This window comes from Saccopteryx bilineata, chromosome 11 (genome assembly GCF_036850765.1).
Source record: "Saccopteryx bilineata isolate mSacBil1 chromosome 11, mSacBil1_pri_phased_curated, whole genome shotgun sequence".
Taxonomy (NCBI): Eukaryota; Metazoa; Chordata; class Mammalia; order Chiroptera; family Emballonuridae; genus Saccopteryx; species Saccopteryx bilineata.
In genome coordinates, this window is record NC_089500.1 from 57,890,952 (window position 1) to 57,914,328 (window position 23,377).

At 43.1% G+C, this 23,377-nt stretch overlaps 1 protein-coding gene across 8 annotated transcripts in view; it reads left to right on the top strand.

Moving 5' to 3' along the window:
• Window positions 1–23,377, top strand: part of RALBP1 (ralA binding protein 1) — a 167,495-nt gene that overhangs the window by 58,446 nt on the left and 85,672 nt on the right. For 6 of the 8 annotated variants that reach the window (XR_010727500.1, XR_010727498.1, XR_010727499.1 and 3 more), the window contains exons 7-11: window positions 5,124–5,231; window positions 10,633–10,754; window positions 11,008–11,131; window positions 15,020–15,230; window positions 15,626–15,672. Coding sequence is in view for 4 of the 8 variants with exons in the window: in XM_066246966.1 (XP_066103063.1) it covers window positions 5,124–5,231; window positions 10,633–10,754; window positions 11,008–11,131; window positions 15,020–15,230; window positions 15,626–15,672 (612 nt within the window). In the remaining 4 variants the exon portion in view is untranslated. Of the gene's footprint in view, window positions 1–5,123; window positions 5,232–10,632; window positions 10,755–11,007; window positions 11,132–15,019; window positions 16,587–23,377 lie in introns of those variants that run through there. The other 2 variants (XM_066246964.1, XM_066246967.1) reach the window with 2 other exon arrangements.

Sequence of the window (23,377 nt, forward strand, 5' to 3'; positions counted from 1 at the left end):
GGTGAAGTACAGCACAGGGAGCAGTCAGTAATGTGTAATGACTTTGTAAGTTGTGTAATCATCTAACCACTATGCTGTACACCCAAAACTAATATGAAATAATATTGAATATCAACTATTATTGAAATAGGAAACATTTATGGAATTTTTACCCGTGCACCCCAGGACTAGCAGACTAGCAGAAGCCCTCTGTGTATATGTCTTCCTTCTTTTCTTCTCTTTACCAGATTATCTTTTTATATATTTTGCTTCCTATGCCTGATAATAATAATAATAATAATAATATATTAAATTATTATTACTCCCCTCATGATTCAACCCAGAATCAGGTTTTAGACTGACTAGCCTGGCCCCATGGTTGTTAACTGTTGACCATGTAAAGACATGACATTACCCATGTCTTTAAATGGAGGGTCTGTGACTAGACAGGACTGATGCAGGTTTGGCTTTCATTTCTCTTGCTTTTGCATTTTTCTTGGATAAAGGAATTATGACATAACAAACAAGAGACAATTACAGAGAGGGATGGTTGATTACTATTATTTTTCTTGATGTTCTCTTTTCATGCCTTCTCTTTAATTTACAAAATGCTCAAAGGTTCTATCAAGTGGTTTTCAACTTTGAGGAATAAAGATAGAAGTAAATAATTCATTATATTTACAGATTAAAGATAAGAAAACCATAAGATCATGTCAATGGATATAGAAAAGCATTTGGGAGAATTCGACACTTACTCATGATAATAAGTCAGCAAACAACATTGCATCTGTGAAAAATTTTATGACTGATATATTTAATGGTGACAAAATTTTAAATGTTTTCTCCTAAGATTGGGTGTACAGGCAGGATTTCAGCTCTTACCACTTGTATGCAACATTGTACTGGAGGTTTGTTCAGGCCAATGCAATAAAGCAAGAAAAAAAAAGCATACAGATTAAGAGAGAAATGTCTATGTACATGACATGATCGCCTATATATAAAATCCTATGGAATGTATAAAAAACTGGTAAGTGAATTTAGCAAGGTGGTAGGATACAGGGTCAGATACACAAAAGCTTATTGTATTCCTATTTATATCAGCAGTGAACAATTTGTATTGAACCTAAAAAGAAAAAAAGATAGATCTAAATAACGTGAAGTGATATATCCCAATGTTGTTAACATGTTAGGTTTTCTCACATTGATGTGTGGATTCAGTCCCAATCAAAATTATAAACAGGTGGGTTTTGTAGAAATTGACAAGATCTTCTAAAATTTATGTGGAAATACAAATGACTTAGATTACCTTAAATAATTTTGGAAAAAAGAAAACATTGGAAGACTCTCACTGTCTTGATTTTTTTTAACTTAAAAAAGAATTGATTGATTTTAGAGGCAGAGAGGAAGATGGGAGGAGAGAGAAACATCGATTTGTTGTTTTACTTATTTATGCATTCATTGGTTGATTATTGTACATGCCCTGACTGTACATGCCCTGACTGAGGATCAGATCTGCAACCTTGATGTATGGGGACAATACTCTTTAACTGAGCTACCAGGCCAGGGCCTTCACATTATCTGATTTTAAGACTTACTGTGGCCCTGGCCAGTGGTGCAGTAGATAGAGTGTTGTTCTGGAGTGCTGAGGTCACCAGTTCAACCCCTGGGTGGCAAGCTCCATCCCAGCATATTGCCAGTTTGAGACCTGGTCAGGGAATGTATGAGAAGCAATCAGTGGTTATACAGCAAAGTGGAACAATGAGTTGATACTTCTCTCTCTCTCTCTCTTCCTATCTCAAAATAAAAGTAAAAAGTATTTTTAAAAAGAGACTTATGGTCCTAGCTGGTTGGCTCAGTGATAGAGCATCAGCCTGGTGTGTAGATGTCCTGGGTTCAATTCCTGGTCAGGGCATACATGAGAGGGGACCACCTGCTTCTCCACCCCTCCTTCTTCTCTCACTTTCTCTCTCTCTTCTCCTCCTGCAACCATGACTCAATTGGTTCGAGCACATCGGCTCGGGTGCTGAGGATGGCTCCGTGGACCCTCTGCCTCAGGCGCTAAAAGTAGCTCGGTTGCGAGCATGGCCCCAGATGGGTAGAGCATCGATTCCAGATGGGGGTTGCCCGGTGGATCCTGGTTGGGGCGCATGTGGGAGTTTGTCTTTCTGCCTTCCCTCCTCACCTGGAAAAGAAGAAAAAATAAAAAGGAAAAAGAAAAAGACTTATGGTGAATGTACAGTAATCAAGGATAGACATATAGAATAATGTCATAAATAGACCCACACATATAAAGGCAATTAATTTTCAACAAAGATGTAATGGTAATTCAATGGGGGAAAGATTTTCTCTTCAACAAATGGTGCTGGAACAATTGGATATCTATTGGATATATGCAGAAGAATCTTGACTTTTTCTATACAATGTATGTATAATAAAATTAACTCAAAATGAATCATGCACTAAAACCTAGAGAAAACATCCAGGAGAAAACACTGATCTTACTGACTTTTGCTTAGGCAGTGATTTCTTAAATAGGACTGTAAAAGAAAATTTGAATACATTGCATTTCATCAAATTTTAAAGCATGCTCTTCAAAAGACACTGGTAAGAAAATGAATATGCACAGGGCTCTTGATGGTTCCTCCAGATCTGTCTTTTCCTTCAACAGTGTTTATGGAACAGACCCAAGACACATGCCCCTTCTTTCAGCCTCTGACCACCCTCCAACCTCATTTCCAGCCCACCACCTTTGGAACCACCTCAGTCATTCTCCACCTCTGCAACCAGCACTTAAACTCCTGATTCCTGGACAACCATCAGCTCCCAAATTTGTCAGAATTATTCCCTGAGGTGCAGGCTGCTGTTAACTGCCTGGTCTGCCTGCATCTGCAGGCCTGCTACACTGCTACCTCTCTATGGGCTTCTAGTTCCACTGTGACCATGTGGCTCTGGAGCGTGTGGGCCACTTCTCCATGAGTTGGCTGAGGAGAAGTGTGAGAGTGCCAAGGTCTCTTAAAGATGCAAAACCAGTTGGCTCAGTGGTAGAGCATCAGCCTGGCGTGTAGAAGTCCCAGGTTCAATTCTCAGCCAGGGCACAGGGGAGAGGTGCCCATCTGCTTCTCCACTGTTCCCCCTCTCCTTCCTCTTTATCTCTCTCTTCCCCTCCTGCAGCCAAGGCTCCATTGGAGCAAAGTTGCCCCAGGCGCTGAGGATGACTCAATGGCCTCCACCTCAGGCGCTAGAATGGCTCCAGTTGCAATGGAGAAATGCCCCAGATGGGCAGAGCATCGCCCCCTAGTGGGTATGCCGGGTGGCTCACAGTCTGGCACATGCTCTCTGCCTCCCCACTTCTCACTTCAGAAAAATAAAAAAGGATGCAAAACCAATGCAGTGGCCGCCTTCTCTTCCAAGATGTTCTGAAGCCTTCCCAAGATGGGTGGGGTAAAACTCAGGATGCCACCATGGTCATGGAGAAGAACCTGAACCAGGTCCTTTTGGATCTGCATGCTCTGGGCTCTACCCGCATAGAGCCTCATCTCTCTGACTTTCTGGAGAACCACTTCCTGGGTGAGGGGGGTGAAACTTATTATGAAGAAGATGGGTGACCGTCTGACTAACCTCCACAGGCTGGCCGGCCCCCAGGCTGGGCTGGGCCAAAGTATTTCTTTGAAAAGTTCACCCTCAAGCACAACTAGGAGCCTTTGGAGCCCAGAGGTCTTTGAGGGGCCTGTCTACATCAGCCTGGTGTCTGGCTTTTGCCTGAGCCTTTCTCTCTGAAACCACTAACATCCTTTTAACCACCCTGAGCTCTCTTCCATGCATTGGGTCGAATGGAAACGGTAGAGCTTTTGTTTTTGTTTTTTTTTGTCAGCAAAAAAGAAGGATATGCAAGATGAAGCTGTGTCAAAATATTTGCAAAAACCATGTATCTGATAGAGGACTTAAACTAGACAACAGTATATTTTAAAAAATCAGCTTATATAAGGCAAAACAGTTCATATTTTTAGATTGAATATTTTAAGAGTGGTTTTAGGTTCACAGCAAAATTGAGAGGAAGGTACACAGAGTTCCCTCTACCCCTCCCCAGTGCACATGCACAGCCTCTGCCGTCATCATATCCCAAACCGAAGTGGTGCTTTTATTACAGTACACGTGTGCAAAGATGCTCAACATCATTAGTTATTAATGAAATAGAAATTAAAATCACAATGAGATGCCACTGTACACCAACCAGAATGGCTAAAATTAAAAATACCAAGTGTTGACAAGAATGTGGAGCAACTGAAACTCATATTGCTCTTGATAATGCAAAATAGTACAGTAATTTTGGAAAACAGTATGACAGTTTCTTAGAGTTAAATATATGGTTACCATATAACCAAGCAATGCTACTTTTAGGTATTAAAGAAAGCACATATATTGATACAGAACATGTTGTATGATACAAAATGTTCATAACAGCTCTAGTTATAATTGCTCAAAAGTAGGAAGGACCCAGCTGGTGAATGGATAAACAGATTGGGGTGTATTAACACCATGGCGTATCAGCAAACAACTGCTACAAACAACAAAATAGATGAATTGTAAAAACATTATCTATGTGAAAGAAGTCAGTTGAGAAAGACTACTTACTGATTTATTGAATGTATGAAATTCAAGCAAAGGCAAAATTAGAGCAATGGAAAGAAGATCAGTGGTTGCCAATCAGTGACCAGCAGATAGTAGAGGAGCCCAAGTATATTTTGTGTGGTGATAGAAGTGTTCTATATCATGATTGTGGTGGTGGTTACTTAACTGTACACTTGTGAAACTAATTGAATTGTATGCTTAAAATCCCTCTCCTCTCCCCCAACAACAACAACAAAAAGTGTCATTGTAGGTAATTCGTGTGGAAGGGTTCCAGAAATGGGTGAGCACATTAACCAGAAATGCACATTTTTCACACTATAGCCACAAGTGAAGATCCACCTGTGATTTTCCAAGCCTAGTTAACAAATGCCCACCTATCCAGATGGTTTCTCAACTGTTAATGTTATTTTTTTCAGTTCTAGGAAATGAGAAGGAAACTTGGACAGAGGTGATGGTGTGAATTTGTTAAGTATGTGTTACATTGGCTTACTGTTTCCATCTGTCTTTCCTAACAGGAGTGTGAAACCAAGATTGCACAAGAGATAGCCAGTCTCTCAAAGGAGGATGTTTCCAAAGAAGAAATGAATGAAAATGAAGAAGTTATCAATATTCTCCTTGCCCAGGTAAGCGAAACTTTTTTCTCTATTTTGCAAGCTTCTTTATAAAAAAATAAATGAAAATTGTATATATTTAAAGTATGCAACATGATGATTTGGTACACATGGTGGGATTACTACAGTCAAGTTAAACATTATCTTCTCCCATAGTTAACTTTTTCTTTTGTGATGAGAGCATCTGAAATCTCCTCAGTATATTTTCAATATTCAATACAGTATTAGTAACTATCGTCATCATGCCTGTACATTAGATCTGTAGGCATACTCATCCTAACTGCAACTTTGTGTCTTTTGACCAACTTCTCCCCATTTCTCCCACCCCTTAGCCCTTGGTAACTACCTTTCTACTCTATATTGAGTGTGACTTTTTTTTAGATTCCACATATAAGTGAGATCATACAATATTTGTCTTTCTCTGCCTGGCTTATTTTACTTAGCATAGTAGTCTCCAGGTCCATCCATCATGCTGTCGTAAATGTCAGAATTTCCCTCTTTCTCATGGCTGAATAGTATTCCTGTGTGTGTGCATCTTTGTTGATCGGGTTTTTTCATATTTTGGCTCTTGAATAATGCTGCAATGAACATGGTAGTGCATATATCTCTTCAGTATTCTGCTTTCATTTTTTTTGGATATGTGTTCAGAAATGAGATTATTGAATTATGAATGTTCTGTTTTTATTTTTTGAGGAACTCTCTTAATGTTTTTCATAATGGTAGTGCCAATTTATATTCCTACCAGCAGTGTACAAGGGTTCCTTTTTTTCTGCATCCTTGTCAACACTAATCTTTTGTTTTTTGTTAATAGACGTCCTAACAGGTGTGAGGTGATGTCTCATTTCCCTGATGATGAGTGACACTGCACATCTTTGATACATCTATTGGCCATTTGTGTGTCTTTTGAGATGTCTGTTAATTCCTTTGCCCATTGTTAAATTGCATTGCATTGTTTCTTGCTGTTGAGCTGTTTGAGATCCTTATATGTTTTGGATGTTAATCACTTAATACATGTATGGTTTTCAAATATATTCTATTCCATAGGTTGTCTCTTCATGCTGTTGATTGTTTCCTTTGCTGTGCAGAAGTTGTTTAGTTTGGTGCAGTTCCATTTGTCTATCTTTGCCTGTGTTTTGGGGGTCATATCTTAAAAAATTACTCAGCCTGACCTGTGGTGGCGTAGTGGATAAAGCATCGACCTGGAAATGCTGAGGTCGCCGGTTCGAAACCCTGGGCTTGCCTGGTCAAGGCACATATGGGAGTTGATGCTTCCAGCTTCTCCCCACCTTCTCTCTCTCTGTCTCTCTCTCTCTCTCTCCCTTTCTCTCTCCTCTCTAAAATGAATAAATAAAACTAAAAAAAAAATTACCCACACCAATGTCAAGGAACTTTTCCTCTGTTTTAATAGTTTTACGGTTTCAGGTTTTACATTTAAATTTTTAATCCATTTTGAGATTTTGTTTTGTTTTTTTTTAGAGACAGAGAGAGAGAGAGAGTCAGAGACAGGGACGGAGAGATGAGAAGCATCAATCATTAGTTTTTCGTTGCGGCACCTTAGTGTTCATTGATTGCTTTCTCATATGTGCCTTGACCACGGGCCTTCAGCAAACCGAGTAACTCCTTGCTTGAGCCAGCGACCTTGGGCTCAAGCTGGTGAGTTTTTGCTCAAACCAGATGAGCCCGAGCTCAAACTGTTGACCTCGGGATCTGGAACCTGGGGCCTCCGCATCCCAGTCCGATGCTCTATCCACTGTGCCACCGCCTGGTCAGGCTTGAGGTTTTATTTTTAATATGCAGTATGATAAGGGTCTAATTTCATTCTTTCGCATGTGGAAAACCAGCTTACCAATATCATTTCTTGAAGGGACTGTTCTTTCCTTATTGGGTGTTTCTGGCACCTTTAGTCAAGGATTGACCATAAATGTGTGGATTTGTTCCTGGGCTCTCTGTTGTGTTATATTAGTTCTATATATCTAGTTATAAGCCAGTACTATACTGTTTTGATTATTATAGATATGTAGTCTATTTTGAAATCAGGTAGTGTAATGCCTCCAACTGTGTTTATTTTGTTTAAGATTGCTTTGGCTATTTATCAGTCCTTTGTGGTTCTGTATGAAATTTAGGATGTTTTTCTATTTCTTTGAAAAACACCATTGAAACTTTGATAGACATTTCATTGAAACTGTAGATTGCTTTGGGTGTTATGTACATTTCAACAATATTATTTCTTCTGATCCATGAACATAGAGCTTCTTTCCATTTATTTATTTTCAATTTCTTTCATCCATGTTTTATAGTTTTCAGTGTATAGATCTTGACTCTTGTTAGTTAAATTTATTCCAAGTATTTTTTTGATGCTGTTGTAAATAGAATCGTTTCTTAATTTCTTTTACAGATAGTTTATTGTTAAAATGTTGTCAGAATGCAAATGATTTTGAATGTTGATTTCGTGTCCTGCAACTTGACTGAATCACACATTTATTATTTCTAACAGTTATTTGATGGAGTCTTTAGGGTTTTTATATGTAAGATCATGATCATCTGCAAACAGAGACAGTTTACTTTTTTTCAATTTGGTTACCTTTTATTTTAAATTGATCGATTCTTTAGAGAGAGAAGGGGGAGAGAGAGAGAGAGAGAGAGAGAGAGAGAAAGAGAAAGAGAAAGAAGCATTCATTTGTTGTTCCACTTAGTTGTGCATTCATTGCTCACTTCCTGTATGTGCCTTGACCAGAGCTCGAACTCTCCATCTTTGTGTTTTGGGACAGTGCTCTAACTGACTAAGCTAACTGGCCAGGGCGTATTTCTTTTTCTTGTCTAATTACTCTGGCTAGGACTTCCAGTGGAATTTTGTCAGATTTTTTTGCATCTTTTGAGATGATCATTTGATTTTTATCCTTCATTCTGTAATGTGGATTGTCACATTTTTTGAGTATGTTCAACCATGCTTGTATTCTAGAGATAAAGTCCACTTGATCATGGCATCTGATCTTTTGAATGTGTTGTTGAATTTGTTTTGCTTCTATGTTGCTGAGGATTTTGCATCTGGGCTCATTAGGGATATTGCCCTGTAATTTAATTTTTTGTAGTGTTCTTGTCTGGCTCTTGGTGTGAGGGTAATGCTGGCCCCGTAAATGAGTTTAGGAGTGTTGCCTCCTCTTCAGTTTTATGTAAGAGTTTGAGAAGGACTGGCATTGTTTCTTTAAATGTTTGGTAGAATTTACCTGTGAAGCCATTTGGTCTGGGTCTTTTGTTGATTGGGAAATTTTTGATTACTGATTTAATCTCTTTACTTGTTATTGGTCTGTTTAGATTTTCTGTTTCTTCATGATTCAGTTTTGGTGGGTTGTATGTTTCCAAGAACTTTCACATTTCTTCTAGGTTATCCAATTTCTTGGTGTATAAATATTCTTAATAGTCTTTTTATAACCCTTTGCATTTCTATGGTACCAATTGTAATGTTTCCTCCTTCACTTATAATATTACTTATCTGATAAGTTTTATATGTTGTGTTTCCATTTTAATTTGTCTCAAGGTATTATTTTGATTTCTTCTTTGACCCATTGGTTATTCAGGAGTGTGTTGCAAGACATCCTCTGATAATTTGGAAGCTCAACTATAGAATATGAGTCTTCTAATCAAACTTGTAAGATGATTTTGAAGTTTTAGATAGACTCTGACTGTTGTTTGCCCTGCCTTTATACAGAATAGGGCAAAAGTAATTTTATAGTTGTGAGTATGTGGAACAGAGTTTATTCTTGTATTATTATTTATTACTCATTGTGTTTTCCATATAAACAACTGTAAATTTACTTTTGTCCCACCTGTATGGTGTTTACTTAAATGTCAGCTGGAGCAACTATATTCTACAGATTGATTGCTTCTTATTGGACACTATTCTAGTTGCTTTACTTAATCTTATTTCATCCACACAGGTCTGAGTTACAAGTATTTTCCCTAATTTACAGATTACTATTACATGTTTCACATTACTGATTAGACTTTAATAAATATTTAAAACATGTTCTTGACCACACAAAGTTTGGTATCCTTGAAAATGGATCAATACAGATAGTTGTTACTAATAGCACTTCTTAGAAATTTTGATTTTATTCTTCGCAGGTGAAAGTCAGTTGTTGATGAATTTTTATTTTTATTTTTATTTTATTTTTTTATTTTTTTCCTTCATTGATTTGACATATAGCTCTTGAGTATCTATTCCAGGAATAGGGCTAAAGATGAGCTCCTTTCCTCTTTGTCAAGTTAAACTTAGCCTGTTCTAGAAATACCCAGAGGGTAACCAATGAGGAATGAAGATCTAGGCTCTGACAACATAGTCTGTGTTTCCAGAATCTCATGTATGTGGGATACCTAAATCCTATTAAGTTTTAGTCTTTTTCTGTCACTTCTTCAAAATATATACTTTGTTTTGCCTAGCAGGAATACATAACTCTTCTCCCCTGAAGAGAGAGTGAGGTCCCAGATTATGCCTTTATTTCAGGATTTTTAAATATGGTATTTTTTGGAGCATAAACATGTCTGTTTAGAAACATGTGGGGAATACTGCATATTTTATCTAGGAGAAAACTTCCTTGTGCATATTGGGGGCCTTTAGTGCTTCACTTTAGAACCTGACCAGAGTGTCTTTCAGTTTGATCACAGGTACTTATCCTTTTGGTACCTGTTAGTTTGGAAAGAAATGCTTCTAGCTCTCATTTCCAGCCTTACATCTCTATTGCCTCATAAATTTTGTCTGTGTTTGTTCTTTATGTTGGAGGGGCTTATATCTTGGGTGAATAGGTATTTTTTTCTCTTTAGTCATTTGATCAGTTTTAGAAATGCATGTTCTGTTAAAGCACAATATTTACTGTTGAATGTTATCTCTAGGGAGATGGTTTGAGAAGGATGGTGACTTGTGGTGAGAAGAGGTTCCTTTTGTGAACATCTTCCCTTCACAGGATCTGCTGTGCGCTGATGTTAACACCAGCTGTCCATGTCCTCGGGTCTTCTTTTTTCAGTGACACTGTTTGAGGCCACCAGGGCCTGAAAATAGCCTCTCCCTTGATTGAGAAGGGAAGGCACTCAGAAAAGACTGGAAAGCAGGTTTGAACTTCGGTTTGGGGCCCAGTGTTCTAGCCCCATACCAGCTTTTGCAAAGTGAGAACATGGACTCCTACGCAGCATTTTATGGCTTGACAAAATCAAGTCCTTCCTCCCAGATTACTTAGTTTTCCTTCTGTCAAAGGAACCATTTCTTGACAGTAAGGAAACTTGTTTTTTAGTTCAACAACCTTTCCCGTAACTTGTATGTTATATGTATAGGGATAAAGAGTTCAAGTCAACAAGGAGACCCCCATAGACACATTTCTCAGACTCATACTCTCAGAGGTGTTCACCGCGGTCCTTATTTTAGGAGAATGAGATTCTGACTGAACAGGAGGAGCTTCTGGCCATGGAGCAGTTCCTGCGCCGACAGATTGCCGCAGAGAAAGAGGAGATCGAGCGCCTCAGAGCCGAGATCGCCGAGATTCAGAGGTAAAGGAGAGGCAAGGGTTTGGACGTTGCCGAGAATGTTTACTTAAATATCAACATAATGGTCTCAGCTAAGACTTCCGTAGAAAAGAATTAGACATACAAAATTAATCATCCTAAGTTTCTTACTTATTAAGTATATATTAAAAATGGTGTATGAGGTTGACTTGTGAACGCCCGGTAAACCTGGAAACAGGCAGGTTTATGGACAGCAGATTTTCTTGGTTGTCCGTAAAGTGTCCCCCTTGTTCCGCAGTCGCCAGCAGCATGGGCGCAGCGAGACGGAGGAGTACTCCTCTGAGAGTGAGAGCGAGAGCGAGGACGAGGAGGAGCTGCAGATCATCCTGGAGGACTTACAGAGACAGAATGAAGAGCTAGAGGTGAGTTTGGGGGGGAAATAACCAAAACATACACTAACTTCTAGAAAGTTGTATTGACTACATATTTCTCCTTAGAATTAAAAAAAAAAATTTTAAATTGATTTAGAAAGAGAGAGGAAAAGAGAGAAAGAGAAACCTCAATTTGTTGTTCCACTTATTTATGCATTCATTGGCTGGTTCTTGTATGTGCCCTGAGTGGGGATCAAACCCTCAACCTTGGTGTATTGGGACAATGCTCTAACCAACTGAGCTAACTGGCCAGAGCATCCCCTTAGAATTTTTCTTAACCTTGGTAACCAATTCGGACAGCTGAGTATAGAGGAGTTTAAGGGGACATTTTACCAAAGAATATGCAGGGCAGAAGCTGACTGATGGCCGGACAGATGGCATAGGTGTGGCCTTGTCAGAAGTGTGACTTTTCCTGACTGTAGTATACCACCCAGACCTTTCTCTCGCACCTAAAAGTGAGCCTCACCTGACTGTGCCAGTTTGAGCAGCTTTGAATAATCTGGTCTGTGTTCTCAGAGAAGATGAACAGAGAGAGAAATGCTAGTGCAAGAAGGAAAAGTCCCTGAATCTCTGTCTGGGAGAAATGAGGGACAGAATTTTCTCTTGGTCCTCAACCTGTAAAGCAGCAGGTGAGAGTAAACTTGGCATTAGGAAACTGAGAGACATTTGTGTGCTTAAAAGAAAACAAGGCCCTGGCTAGTTGGCTCAGTGGCAGAGCATCGGCCTGGCATGTGGATATCCCAGGTTCAATTCCTGGTCAGGGCACACAGGAGAAGCGCCCATCTGCTTCTCCACCCCTCTCCCTTTCCCTTTAGTCTCTATCTCTGTCCCTCTTCCTCTTCATCTCCCACAGCCATGGCTCAATTGGTCTGAGCACATCAGCCCTGGGCACTGAGGATAACTCCATGGAGCCTTCGTCTCAGGTGCTAAAAATAGTAGTTGTGAACATGGCCACAGATGCAGGTTGCTGGCTGGATCCTGGTTGGGGCACATGCAGCAGTTTGTTTAACTCCCCTCCTATCAACTTGGAAAAGAAAAAAGAAAAAAGAAAAGAAAACAACAAAATTAATAATCTTTTTTTTTTCTTCTTCTTCTTTTTTTTTTTTTTTTTGTATTTTTCTGAAGTTGGAAACAGGGAGGCAGTCAGACAGACTCCTACATGCACCCGACTGGGATCCACCCGGCACGCCCACCAGGAGGCGACACTCTGCCTATCTGGCGCGCTGCTCTGTTGCAATCAGAACCATTATAGTGCCTGAGGCAGAGGCCATGGAGCCATCCTCAGCACCCAGGCCAGCTTGGCTCCAATGGAGCCTTGGCTGCGGGAGGGGAAGAGAGAGACAGAGAGGAAGGAGAGGGGGAAGGGTGGAGAAGCAGATGGGCACTTCTCCTGTGTGCCCTGGCTGGGAATCGAACCTGGGACCCCCGCACACCAGGCCGATGCTCTACCACTGAGCCAACCAGCCAGGGCCCAAAATTAATAATCTTTTTTTTTTTGGTATTTTTCTGAAGCTGGAAACGGGGAGAGACAGTCAGACAGACTCCTGCATGTGCCCGACTGGGATCTACCCGGCACGCCCACCAGGGGGCGACGCTCTGCCCACCAGGGGACGATGCTCTGCCCATCCGGGACGTCGCTATGTTGCTACCAGAGCCACTCCAGCGCCTGAGGCAGAGGCCACAGAGCCATCCCCAGCGCCCGGGCCATCTCTGCTCCAATGGAGCCTTGGCTGCAGGAGGGGAAGAGAGAGACAGAGAGGAAGGAGAGGGGGAGGGGTGGAGAAGCAGATGGGCACTTCTCCTGTGTGCTCTGGCCAGGAATTGAACCCATGACTTCTGCACGCCAGGCCAATGCTCTACCACTGAGCCAACCAGCCAGGGCCAAAATTAATAATCTTGATTAGACTTTTCCTCCTACCCCAAATAAAACATTGTCTCCAGGTGTTTTGCCTAAGGGTTGAGAGAGAGGCCAGTCTCAGACAGGAACTGAAGAATAGTAAAACTGCTTTGTCCCCCCTCATCCAGGTACATTCAGCTGTTGGGCCAAACCAGAGCTACCCACCCCATAGAAAATTAGATGAGTTCCATGTAACCCCTGCTCCCTGCCAGAAGTTCTCTCCACAGAACCTTTGAACAGAGCTCACAGGGGCTGCCCACTGAGGCTCAAGGTCAAGACGCTCGCCAGGGCTGTGCAGCCAGGGGTGTGGTGGGAAGAGCGGAGCAGTGGCAGAGACCTGGGCGGAATTACAACAGCATTCTTTAGAAAGGCTTCACATTGGTGTCTTGTTTTGCTTTCTTCACATTTTACAGATCATATGAGAATCCTAAGCAGGAAAACATATTCCAGAATTATAGTATTTGGAATACAAAGAGAAACTCTTATGGTTTGAACAAGATAGTTATATATCTCATCTAGAAAACAGCCAGGTCTACCATCCTCCATGCGGTTTTCCAGTTGGGGTCTAAAGTGGCTGTTGTAAGTCTGTGCCCTCTTGAGTCAGCAGGAAGCGGGAAAGGAATGAAGAATGCCAGTTGTCGCCTGACCTGTGGTGGCGCATTTCCAGCCTCAACCTGGAAATGCTGAGGTCGCTGGTTCAAAACCCTGGCCTTGCCTGGTCAAAGTGCACGTGGGAGTTGATGCTTCCTGCTCCTCCCCCCTTCTCTCTCTTCTTCTCTCCCTCTCTAAAATGAATAAATAAATAAATAATATATATATATATACATATATATATATATATATGTATATATATATATATATATAAATTAAAAAAAAAAAAGAATGCCAGTTGTCAAGGGCAAGATGCACAGGTAGAGCCCAGTGCTGCTCCTACCCTGTTAGCAAAGGCTTGGTCGCAGGGACACAGGTAGCCGGGAAGGAGGCTGGGAAATGCCACATGAGGAAGGGAGGGGGCATTGTGCAGCCAGCCCCGCCAGGGACAGAGGCTGGTGGGGATTTGGGACTGGCTGTTTTGCGTTACCTCAACTTGGCTGAATAAGTGTAGATAATTTAGGACTGATAGTTGTAGTTTTTTGTGGTTTGGCTAATTAAATAGCACAGTTCAGATGTAAAGTAATGGTTTTTGACCCTGGCTGATTGGCTCAGTGGTAGAGTGTGGACCTGGTTTGTGGAAGTCCCAGGTTCGATTCCTGGTCAGGGCACACAGGAGAAGTAACCATCTGCTTCTCTACCCTTTCTCTCCCTCTTCTTTCTCTTACTGTCTCTCTCTTCCCCTACCACAGCCGTGGCTCAGTTTGTTTGAGAGAGTTGGCTGCGGGCACTGAGGATAGCTCCATGTCCTCCACCTCAGGCGCTAAAAAAAAAAAAAAAATTCCGTTGCAGACCAGCAGCCCCAGCTGGGCAGAGCGTCGCCCCCTGGTGGGCCTGCCCGGTGGATCCCGGTCAGGGCGCATGCGGGAGTCTGTCTCTGCCTCCCCCCCTCACTAAAATATATATATTTTAAAGTAATGTTTTTCACAACAGACAAAGGACATCCACTTCTGAGACAAATCTAAGCTATAGGCCTGTAATTGATACTAGAGTCACTTTTATCTTCCCTTATTTAAGGCTGGTCAGGGGCTAGTTCAAAAACATAAATCTATTTTAAACATTAGAAACGTTAATTTATTAAACCAGTTTTCTATTGGTACATTTATATTTTCTAGATATGCTTAATATTTTGTATTTCAGAACAGTTTGTATCTTGAACTTTTATATACCTTGGTTGTATATTCATGTTCATGTCTTCCACTTCACAACTAAATTAACTAAAAAAAAAAACATTCATAGGATAGATACCCTTGCGAACTGTTCTCTGCTCTGGAAGCATTGTAGTTTTGACCTTCCTGAGTGACAGTGGCTCTTTTCTGTCATTCCTCAAGATTAAGAACAATCATTTGAATCAAGCAGTCCACGAGGAGCGCGAGGCCATCATCGAACTGCGCGTGCAGCTCCGCCTGCTCCAGCTGCAGCGAGCCAAGTCGGAGCCGCCCGCCCAGGACAGCGGCGAGCCCGAGCGGCGCGGGGGCGCCGTCCAGCCGCCTAGAGATGGCGCCCCAGAGACGAAAGCAGCTAAAGAGCAGCCAAAGGCAGGCAAGGAGCAGGCCAAGCCGTCCCCGAGCAGAGACAGGAAGGAAACACCCATCTGAGCATCCTGTGGGTCATGGAACCCTCCGGGCCCAGCAAGACCTGTGCATCTTACTGTAACCCCGAGAGTCAGACTGCACAACTCTGCTGTACATTCTGTAAAGATCTCTTCTTCTCAGACACGCTCCCTTCTCCACGTGTGTGACTTCTCCGCGTCAGGCTCAGGTTCCAGGGGAGGAGGCAGCCGGGCACTTGCTGTGGGCTGACTGGAGGGGACAGACAGATGAGTTTTCCAGATAGCTTATTTGAAAATTAATTTTCTTTGTTAACTTAAAATAACTATTTTAATCCTTGAGTGGCTTCTTTTTAAACCAAAAATCATCTTTGCTTTTTTATTACAGCAGAATCAGGATGTCTTTCTCTCGTTCCAGGGGAGGAACCGAACAAGGTAAACGCTGTCCCTGCCTTGTGGCTCGCCCCACAGTCCCACCCTCCAGGGTCACTGCTTACCTAGTCACTCTTGCTTGTGCCTTTTATGCCTTTTTGGTGCAGATTCTATCATGGGGAGCTGCCTCATGTTTCCCGAGTGGCCAGACGGCTCTTACGGGGGTTACCTTCACTCACTCTTGTCACCCTCTCCTCTGACAGTTTGAAAACACAGTCCTCGAGCCTGAGTCACCAGATTGGCCTAGTTGGTCACAGACAGAGCTGCCTGGCCCAGTGTGGAGGAGGGCCACCTGCTCTTTCTGGCTCCTCCCAGGCCTCCTTGCTATTATTTGGCAAATGCTTTTCACTAGGTTGTTCCTCATTAGCCTCCTTGACCTAAGGAGTCCACACAAGATCTGTTCTCAGACCAGAAATCTTTCATGTGACCGACTTTCCATTAAAAACAGAATGACGTAGATTGCTTGCTTGGGCTGGAATGTAAATGTCTCTTTGCCTAAATAAGCCATATATATGCTGTTAAACAGAAGTTCTCAACTACCCATGTTGTCCCAGTGAACTTGCTGATGGACTCCCAATCGATGAGATTGAACAGTAGAAAAAACATCTCCTTTTAATGATCGCTGTGATCCCTGACCCCATTTTCTTGCTTTTGTCACTTCCCTGGTGACCTGAGGGGTCTGGGAGGCCGACTGTCAGGCACCTGTGTTCAGTCACGCTTGGCTCTGCGGGAACAGATGGCACCACGAGGCGTCAGCTCTCCTGGCTGTGGAGACGCACAGTCGAGGTGATGGGAACTCTCCCCCGAGGGCTCTGCCCTCTCCTCCTCCTAGTTAGTATTTATTTTCAACACCTGTTTGATGCGGTTTTTTATCCTCTGCCTATTGCACTGTTGTGACTTGTTGGCCATTATTTGATTTTTGTACGAAAAAAAGCTTTGTTATAGAAATCAGCATACTATTTTTTTAAACCTGGAGAGAAGATATTATGGTGACTGAAAATATGGTCAGGTGTCAAATATAAATGTATAAAAGCCTTCTTGTCCTATTGGTCATGTTACACTCATTTTGTATTTGCTGGCAATATTTGAGGTTTCTTTTTGTTTATGTAAACTTTTATTTCTATCAAGGTGTCATGGATTTTTAAAATTTAGTATTTCATTACAGTTGTTTCAGTGTTGGTTAACTAATTTTTGCCAGGACCATTATTGAACAAGCAAATAAATTCAACAGCCATTTGAGAAAAAAATGCTTCTCATTTTTTATATACATTTTTGCTTTGAAATCATTGAGTGTCCTATGGCTGTCAAGGAGGTGATTTAATATTTAAGGTCCCGGAGTGAAACAAAGTTGTAATTCACTGTGCGCTGTACCCAGCAGAGCAGTGCCCGCTCCCTGGTGCCCAGGGTCTGCGGCAGCCTCCCCGCCCCACCCGGACTGCCCGCCGCTGAGGGAGCACGTCTGCACAGCCCGCTGACTGGGGTCGGGGCTGCAGCTGCCTCTGGGAGCGCTGTCCTGGTTCCCTGCAAAGCGAGTGTTGCCCTTCCAGCATGATGCACAGATCAGCTGGTCCAGCTTGGCAGAAAGTGGGTTGGTTACTGCACCGTTGCTTTCCTGATGGGTCTGTCTGCAGATGACCTCGCTGGTGCTGGTCAGGTGACTCCTGAGGGACTGGTTTGAGATTCCATTCCTGGGAGAGCTGGGACTATTCAATCTTAGTTTGGTGATGTGAGGCTTGGCATAAGCAACTCCATTTTGGGCCTCTTGTCTTGTTTTTCACAACAAATAGGAAACTGAGGCTCAAAGCAGGGTGTGACCCACAGTTGACTGTTGTTGCCTACAGTGTTACCACATGTCCCTGAGACAGCTGAAGCACATCTGTGCAGGCACTGTGGAACCAGAAGTTCTGCTGGGTCACACAGACTGCCACAGGGAGGGTAAAGAGCATGTGTTCGGGTGAATGGGATGCCAGAGCTCCAACAGAGGGCAAGGAGTGGCGACAGTTGCAGCTACATTTAGAGAACGCAAGAGCCAGCTCTTCGGGAGGGTGTGTGTAGCCTTCTGAAAAGGTTGCACCAGTAATTTTTTAGTTTTCACATGGGGATGAAAAAAAGAATTTACTATTACTCAGATTGTGCTAGTGACTTTTGCTATGGGCCTTCGTAAGCAGAGAGCCAGTGGTGTAGGAGGAGTGGGAAGTTCTCTGGAATGATACGTGAACTAACTTGGCTCTAGTTGCTGGAACCCCCCAAACACATGCATGACGCAGGGGCAGCTCCTGCAGGGAGGAGGTGCCTGGAGGAGGGGAATGCTGGAGCCCCCTCGGCCCAGTCTGTGCACTTGGGTTAACCTAACTGGGGGTTCTCATGTGACATAGATACCCTGTTCTATTTGGATTTCAGACCCAAAGTGACCAATACTTGAATACAAGGATGTCCCTCCCATGCAACCCAAAATAAAGAATCCTGTTTTGGGGGGTTTTAAGAGCCCTTTTGCCTAAAACAGTAAACTCAGTGAAACCTTTTCTGGCTTTTCTCTCCTGTATTTTTATTTTTTAAGTCTGGCTGCCCTGAATTTTTCAGCTAGCATCTAGACTGATAATGCCTACCACAAAAGGTTACAGTGATCCTAGGTACTGTACAGACAGTTATTGCTTGAGAGAAACAGAAGAGGACCTAATGTAACCGAAAGCTGCCATATTAAGTAGGAGAATCGGGGAGAATGGATTTAGAATGGATCAGATCCGGATTTTCGCCCCAAGTGTAAAAGTGTGGGATGCTCGCTAAGTCCACGCACCTGTTCTGACGCTGGCGCTGTGGGCTGCGGGGTATGGGCGCAGGTGGAAGCTGCTCTCTGATAAAGATGGGGAGCCAGACTGGGCAGCTGGGCAGTGGGAGGAAGTCATCCTAGGACGTGTGCCTGGCTGGCCCATGCTGCTTCCAGTCACCTGCAGGGAAGCTGCCCCTGGATGTTCCTAGGCTCTGGGCTCGGCAGCTGTGCTACCGTCACAACTGCTGTGACATTGAACGCATCTTAAAGCATTCATCTGCAATAGGAAAACAATTCAGTTATTAAATGCTTAACAATCTTTTGATTATTGTGCTGTTGAATGGAGAGTGTTAATTTGGGAGAGGTAGGACTCCTTATCTACAGATTCTACTAGGGCCTTGTTATTTTAAAGTGTCATTTTTTTATTTTTAGAAATTAAGTTTAATGGGTGTGACATTGGTCAATCAGAGTACATAGGTTTCAGGTAAACACTTCTATAGCATTCAAACTGTTGATTGTGTTGTGTCTATCACCCAAAGTCAAATCACTCTCTGTCACCATATACAGTGTGTCCGTAAAGTCATGGTGCACTTTTGACCGGTCACAGGAAAGCAACAAAAGACGATAGAAATGTGAAATCTGGCCTGACCTGTGGTGGCGCAGTAGATAAAGTGTTGACCTGGAAATGCTGAGGTTGCCTGTTCAAAACCCTGGGCTTGCCTGGTCAAGGCACATATGGGAGTTGATGCTTCCTGCTCCTCCCCCCTTCTCTCTCTCTCTGTCTCTCCTCTCTCTCTCTCTCTGTCTCTCCTCTCTAAAATGAATAAATAAATAAAGAAAGAAAGAAAAGAATATAATTTGGCTTGAGATATATTAAAAAAAAAAAGAAAGGAATGTGAAATCTGCACCAAATAAAAGGAAAACCCTCCCAGTTTCTGTAGGATGATGTGGCAGCATGTGCACATGCGCAGATGATGACATAACACCGTGTATACAGCGGAGCAGCCCACAGCCATGCCAGTCGAGATGTGGACGGTACAGAGGAAAGTTCAGTGTGTTCTGTGGCTCGCTAAATTTAAATCCGTGACCAAAGTGCAACGTGAATATTGGCGCATTTATAACGAAGCGCCACCATATAGGAATAACATTACTCGGTGGGATAAGCAGTTGAAGGAAACTGGCAGTTTAGTGGAGAAACCCCGTTCTGGTAGGCCATAAGTCAGTGATGAGTCTATAGAGGCTATACGGGATAGCTACCTAAGGAGCCCTAAAAAATCTGTACGTGAGCCCACATCGAACTGCACTGAATAAATATGAAACTGGGAGGGTTTTCCTTTTATTTGGTGCAGATTTCACATTTCTATCATCTTTTGTTGCTTTCCTGTGACCATTCAAAAGTGCACCATGACTTTACGGACACACTGTATTTGTCTCTCCTTACTCCTCTCCCCACACAGTCCCCTCCCCCTGGTAACCACTTTATTTTATCTATGTTCATGAATCTCAGTTTTATATCCCACTTATATGTGAAATCATACAGTTCTTAGCTTTTTCTGATTTACTTACTTCACTCAGTATAATGTTATCAAGGTCCATCCATGTTATTGTAAATGATCCGATGTCATCATTTCTTACGTCTGAGTAGTATTCCATTGTATATATGCACCACAACTTCCTTATGCAATCCTCTATCAAGGGACACTTGGGTTGTTCCATTTATTGGCCACTGTGAATAATGCTGTGATGAACACCAATGTTTTCAAGTTTTTTTGGGTAGATACCAAGTAGAGGGACTGCTGGGTAATATGGTAGCTCTATTCTTAAATTTTTGAGGACCAGCCATACTGTCTTTCATAAGGGCTATACCACCAGCAGTGAACGAGGGTTCCTTTTTCTCCATGCTTCTCTAACACTTATTACCTGTCTTATCTACACTTATCTACAAGATGATAACAGCCATCATCTTGATTCTTTTTTTTTTTTAAGATTTTATTTATTTTAGAGAGTGAGAGAGAGAGAGAAGATTGGAGGAGCAAGAAGCATCAACTCCCATATGTGCCTTGACCAGGCAAGCCCAGGGTTTGAACCTGCAACCTCAGCGTTCTAGGTCAACACTTTATCCACTGCGCCACCACAGGTCAGGCCACCTTGATTCTTATGAGCTCTGGGTCTCAGGCCCCACCTGGACCTGCTGGATCATAGTCTGCATTTTAATAAGATCCCAGGTGACTTGAGATGCACACTAATATTTGAGAAGCACCATCTTAAATTTTACTATTAATATTTATTTACTCTTTTAGATTTTTTTATTCATTTTTATTAGAGAGGGGGGAGAGAGAGAGAGAGAGAACAGGGGGAGGAGCAGGAAGCATCAACTCCCATATGTGCCTTGACCAGGCAAGCCCAGGGTTTTGAACCAGTGACCTCAGCATTCCAGGTCGACGCTTTACCCACTGCGCCACCACAGGCCAGGCCCTACTATTAATATTTAAAAGCCAAAACAAACCCAGAACATCTCAGAATGACCACTGAAGACAAGTCAGGTGACGACCTTACAGTGATCCACACCCACACCCATCACATTGCTCCTATTCTTACTCTGCCTGAGCCACTGAGAACTTGCTCCTGACCTATCCAGGTCACTTAAATTCATTAAGAGCCTGGCACCCTCCACGTGGGGCCCCCCAGTGCACATCTGGACACACTGAGCCCAGCTGGTCTCCTTCCTCCCATGGGCACCTCTCTCCTATGGCAGCTCTTTCTGGAGGCCCTACTACTCTTTATATCTAGCACGACAGCAGAAACCACACAATCTTGTTCACTCACATTTATTTCCAGACTCAACTTATTTACCTATGGTTTGAGTCACAGGATTATAGTCATAACTTTTTTCCCTGTGAGAGGAGGAGAGAAAGTGAGACAGACTCCAGCATGCTCCTTGACTGGGATCCATCAAGCTGATGCTCAGATGAACCGAGTTTTTTAAAATTTTTTTTACTGATTTTTAGAGAGAGGAAGAGAAGAGGGCAAGAGGGAGAGAAGCAGGAAGCATCAACTTGTAGTAGTTGGTTCCTGTATGTGCCTTGATCAGGCAAGCCAAGAGCTTTGAACTGGTGACTTCAGTATTTGAGACCGACGCTTTAGCTACTGTGCCACCACAGGTCAGGCAACTGAGCTATTTTTAGCACCTGAGGCCAACGCTTGGACCAACTGAGTTATCTTCTGTGCCCATGGCGGACACTAGAACCAGTGGAGCCACTGGCTGCAGGAGGGGAAGAGAAAAAGGGGAGTAGTCAATGGTCGCTTATCCTGTGTGTCCTGAGACCAGGTATCGAACCTGGGACGTCAATACACCAGGCTGACACTACCCATTGAGCAAACTGGCCAGGGCCCATTTCATTTTAACTTTTTTTTGTTTTTTTTTTTTATTTTATTTTTTACAGAGAGTGAGAGGGATAGACAGACAGAAACGGAGAGAGATGAGAAGCATCAATCATTAGTTTTTCATTGCGCATTGCAACACCTTAGTTGTTCATTGATTGCTTTCTCATACGTGCCTTGACCACGGGCCTTCAGCAGACTGAGTAACCCCTTGCTGGAGTCTCGAACCTGGGTCCTCTGCATCCCAGTCCGACGCTCTATCCACTGCGCCACCGCCTGGTCAGGCCATTTTAACTTTTATTTTAGCGAGAGAGTAAGGGGAGAGAGACAGGAACAAGAGATGTTCCTGAATGTGCCCTCACTGGGGACTTGCCTGGCACCCTCTGCACTCCAGGCCGATGTTCTGACCAACTGAGCTATCTGGCCAGCGCAGGATTAGTCATTTTTAAAGAGGCCGTTTGCTTGGCTGAGTTGCTGAGAGGGTCCTTTGCTTCCCTTTAGCTCATTGCTTCTGTCACCTGGAGTTTACAGACATGTCACTACATGTGGATATGATCCTACATGTAGACATGATCCCGTGTCCTGGAGCCCAAGACCCAGCGCCCTTTCCTACAGATGCTCAGCCTAAAAGCTTGCTGCCCTCCTCAGCTCCTGCCCAGAGCTGCATCTGCAGCGTCACTCCTCACGCCCCCAGATACACAAAGCGCACACGCAGGTGTTGCAGCTGGGAAGCTGGTGCTGGAGAGGACATGAGGCTCTGGACACACTTCCTGCGCACACAGCTTGCAGTGCACTGGGAAATCCTCACGCCCACAGGAGGTGGGACCCGGACTGAACAGGTCTGAGAATACTCAGTAACCAGCAGGGCACCCGGTGCCCACCCAGCAGACTAGGATTCACCCAGAACAGGGTTCTCTCACAAGATGCTGGCTGCCTGTGCAGCTCGGATTAACGTGGCAGCGCTCTCAGGAACTCAGGGCTTGCCCAATCAGATTGGAGGGCTGCAGAAAGGTGAGTCGTCTGGCATCATAGAAATCCCCAAGACTTGGCATAATAGGGTGACACCCAAGCCACTCCACCAAGCAGTCCAATAGGAAGTCTGCTGGCAGGGTAGGAAGTTCAGTGAGGGCCTCAGAAAGCTCCTAAAAGCTCACACCCATTTCTCCCGGTAAGGGGAAGGTGGCAGAGATGGCTGCCAGGCCCTGGGAGTCAGGCAGGTGGTGAGCAAGGGGCAGCGGGAGGGAGCAGAGACATCTAACAGTGACCACATACACGGGCTGAGGAAAATGCAGTTTTCCTCTTTACCTTGGTTCTTCAGAGTGCTAAGATATCAGAACACCTTCTAAGATTAGCTACCAATATTAAATCCATATGAGGACACAATTATTGCCACTCTATTCCATTTTTCTATTGTGATGTTAATAGTTTCAGTATGAATTGTTTTGCAGTTTTTGTTTTTGCCTCCTGGGGGATTTCAAAGAATTGTTGAATCATCAGTTTTTAGATTTGCTTGCTTTTATAACTGCTTCTGGGAGCACATTTTCCCTTAGAAGATCCAAT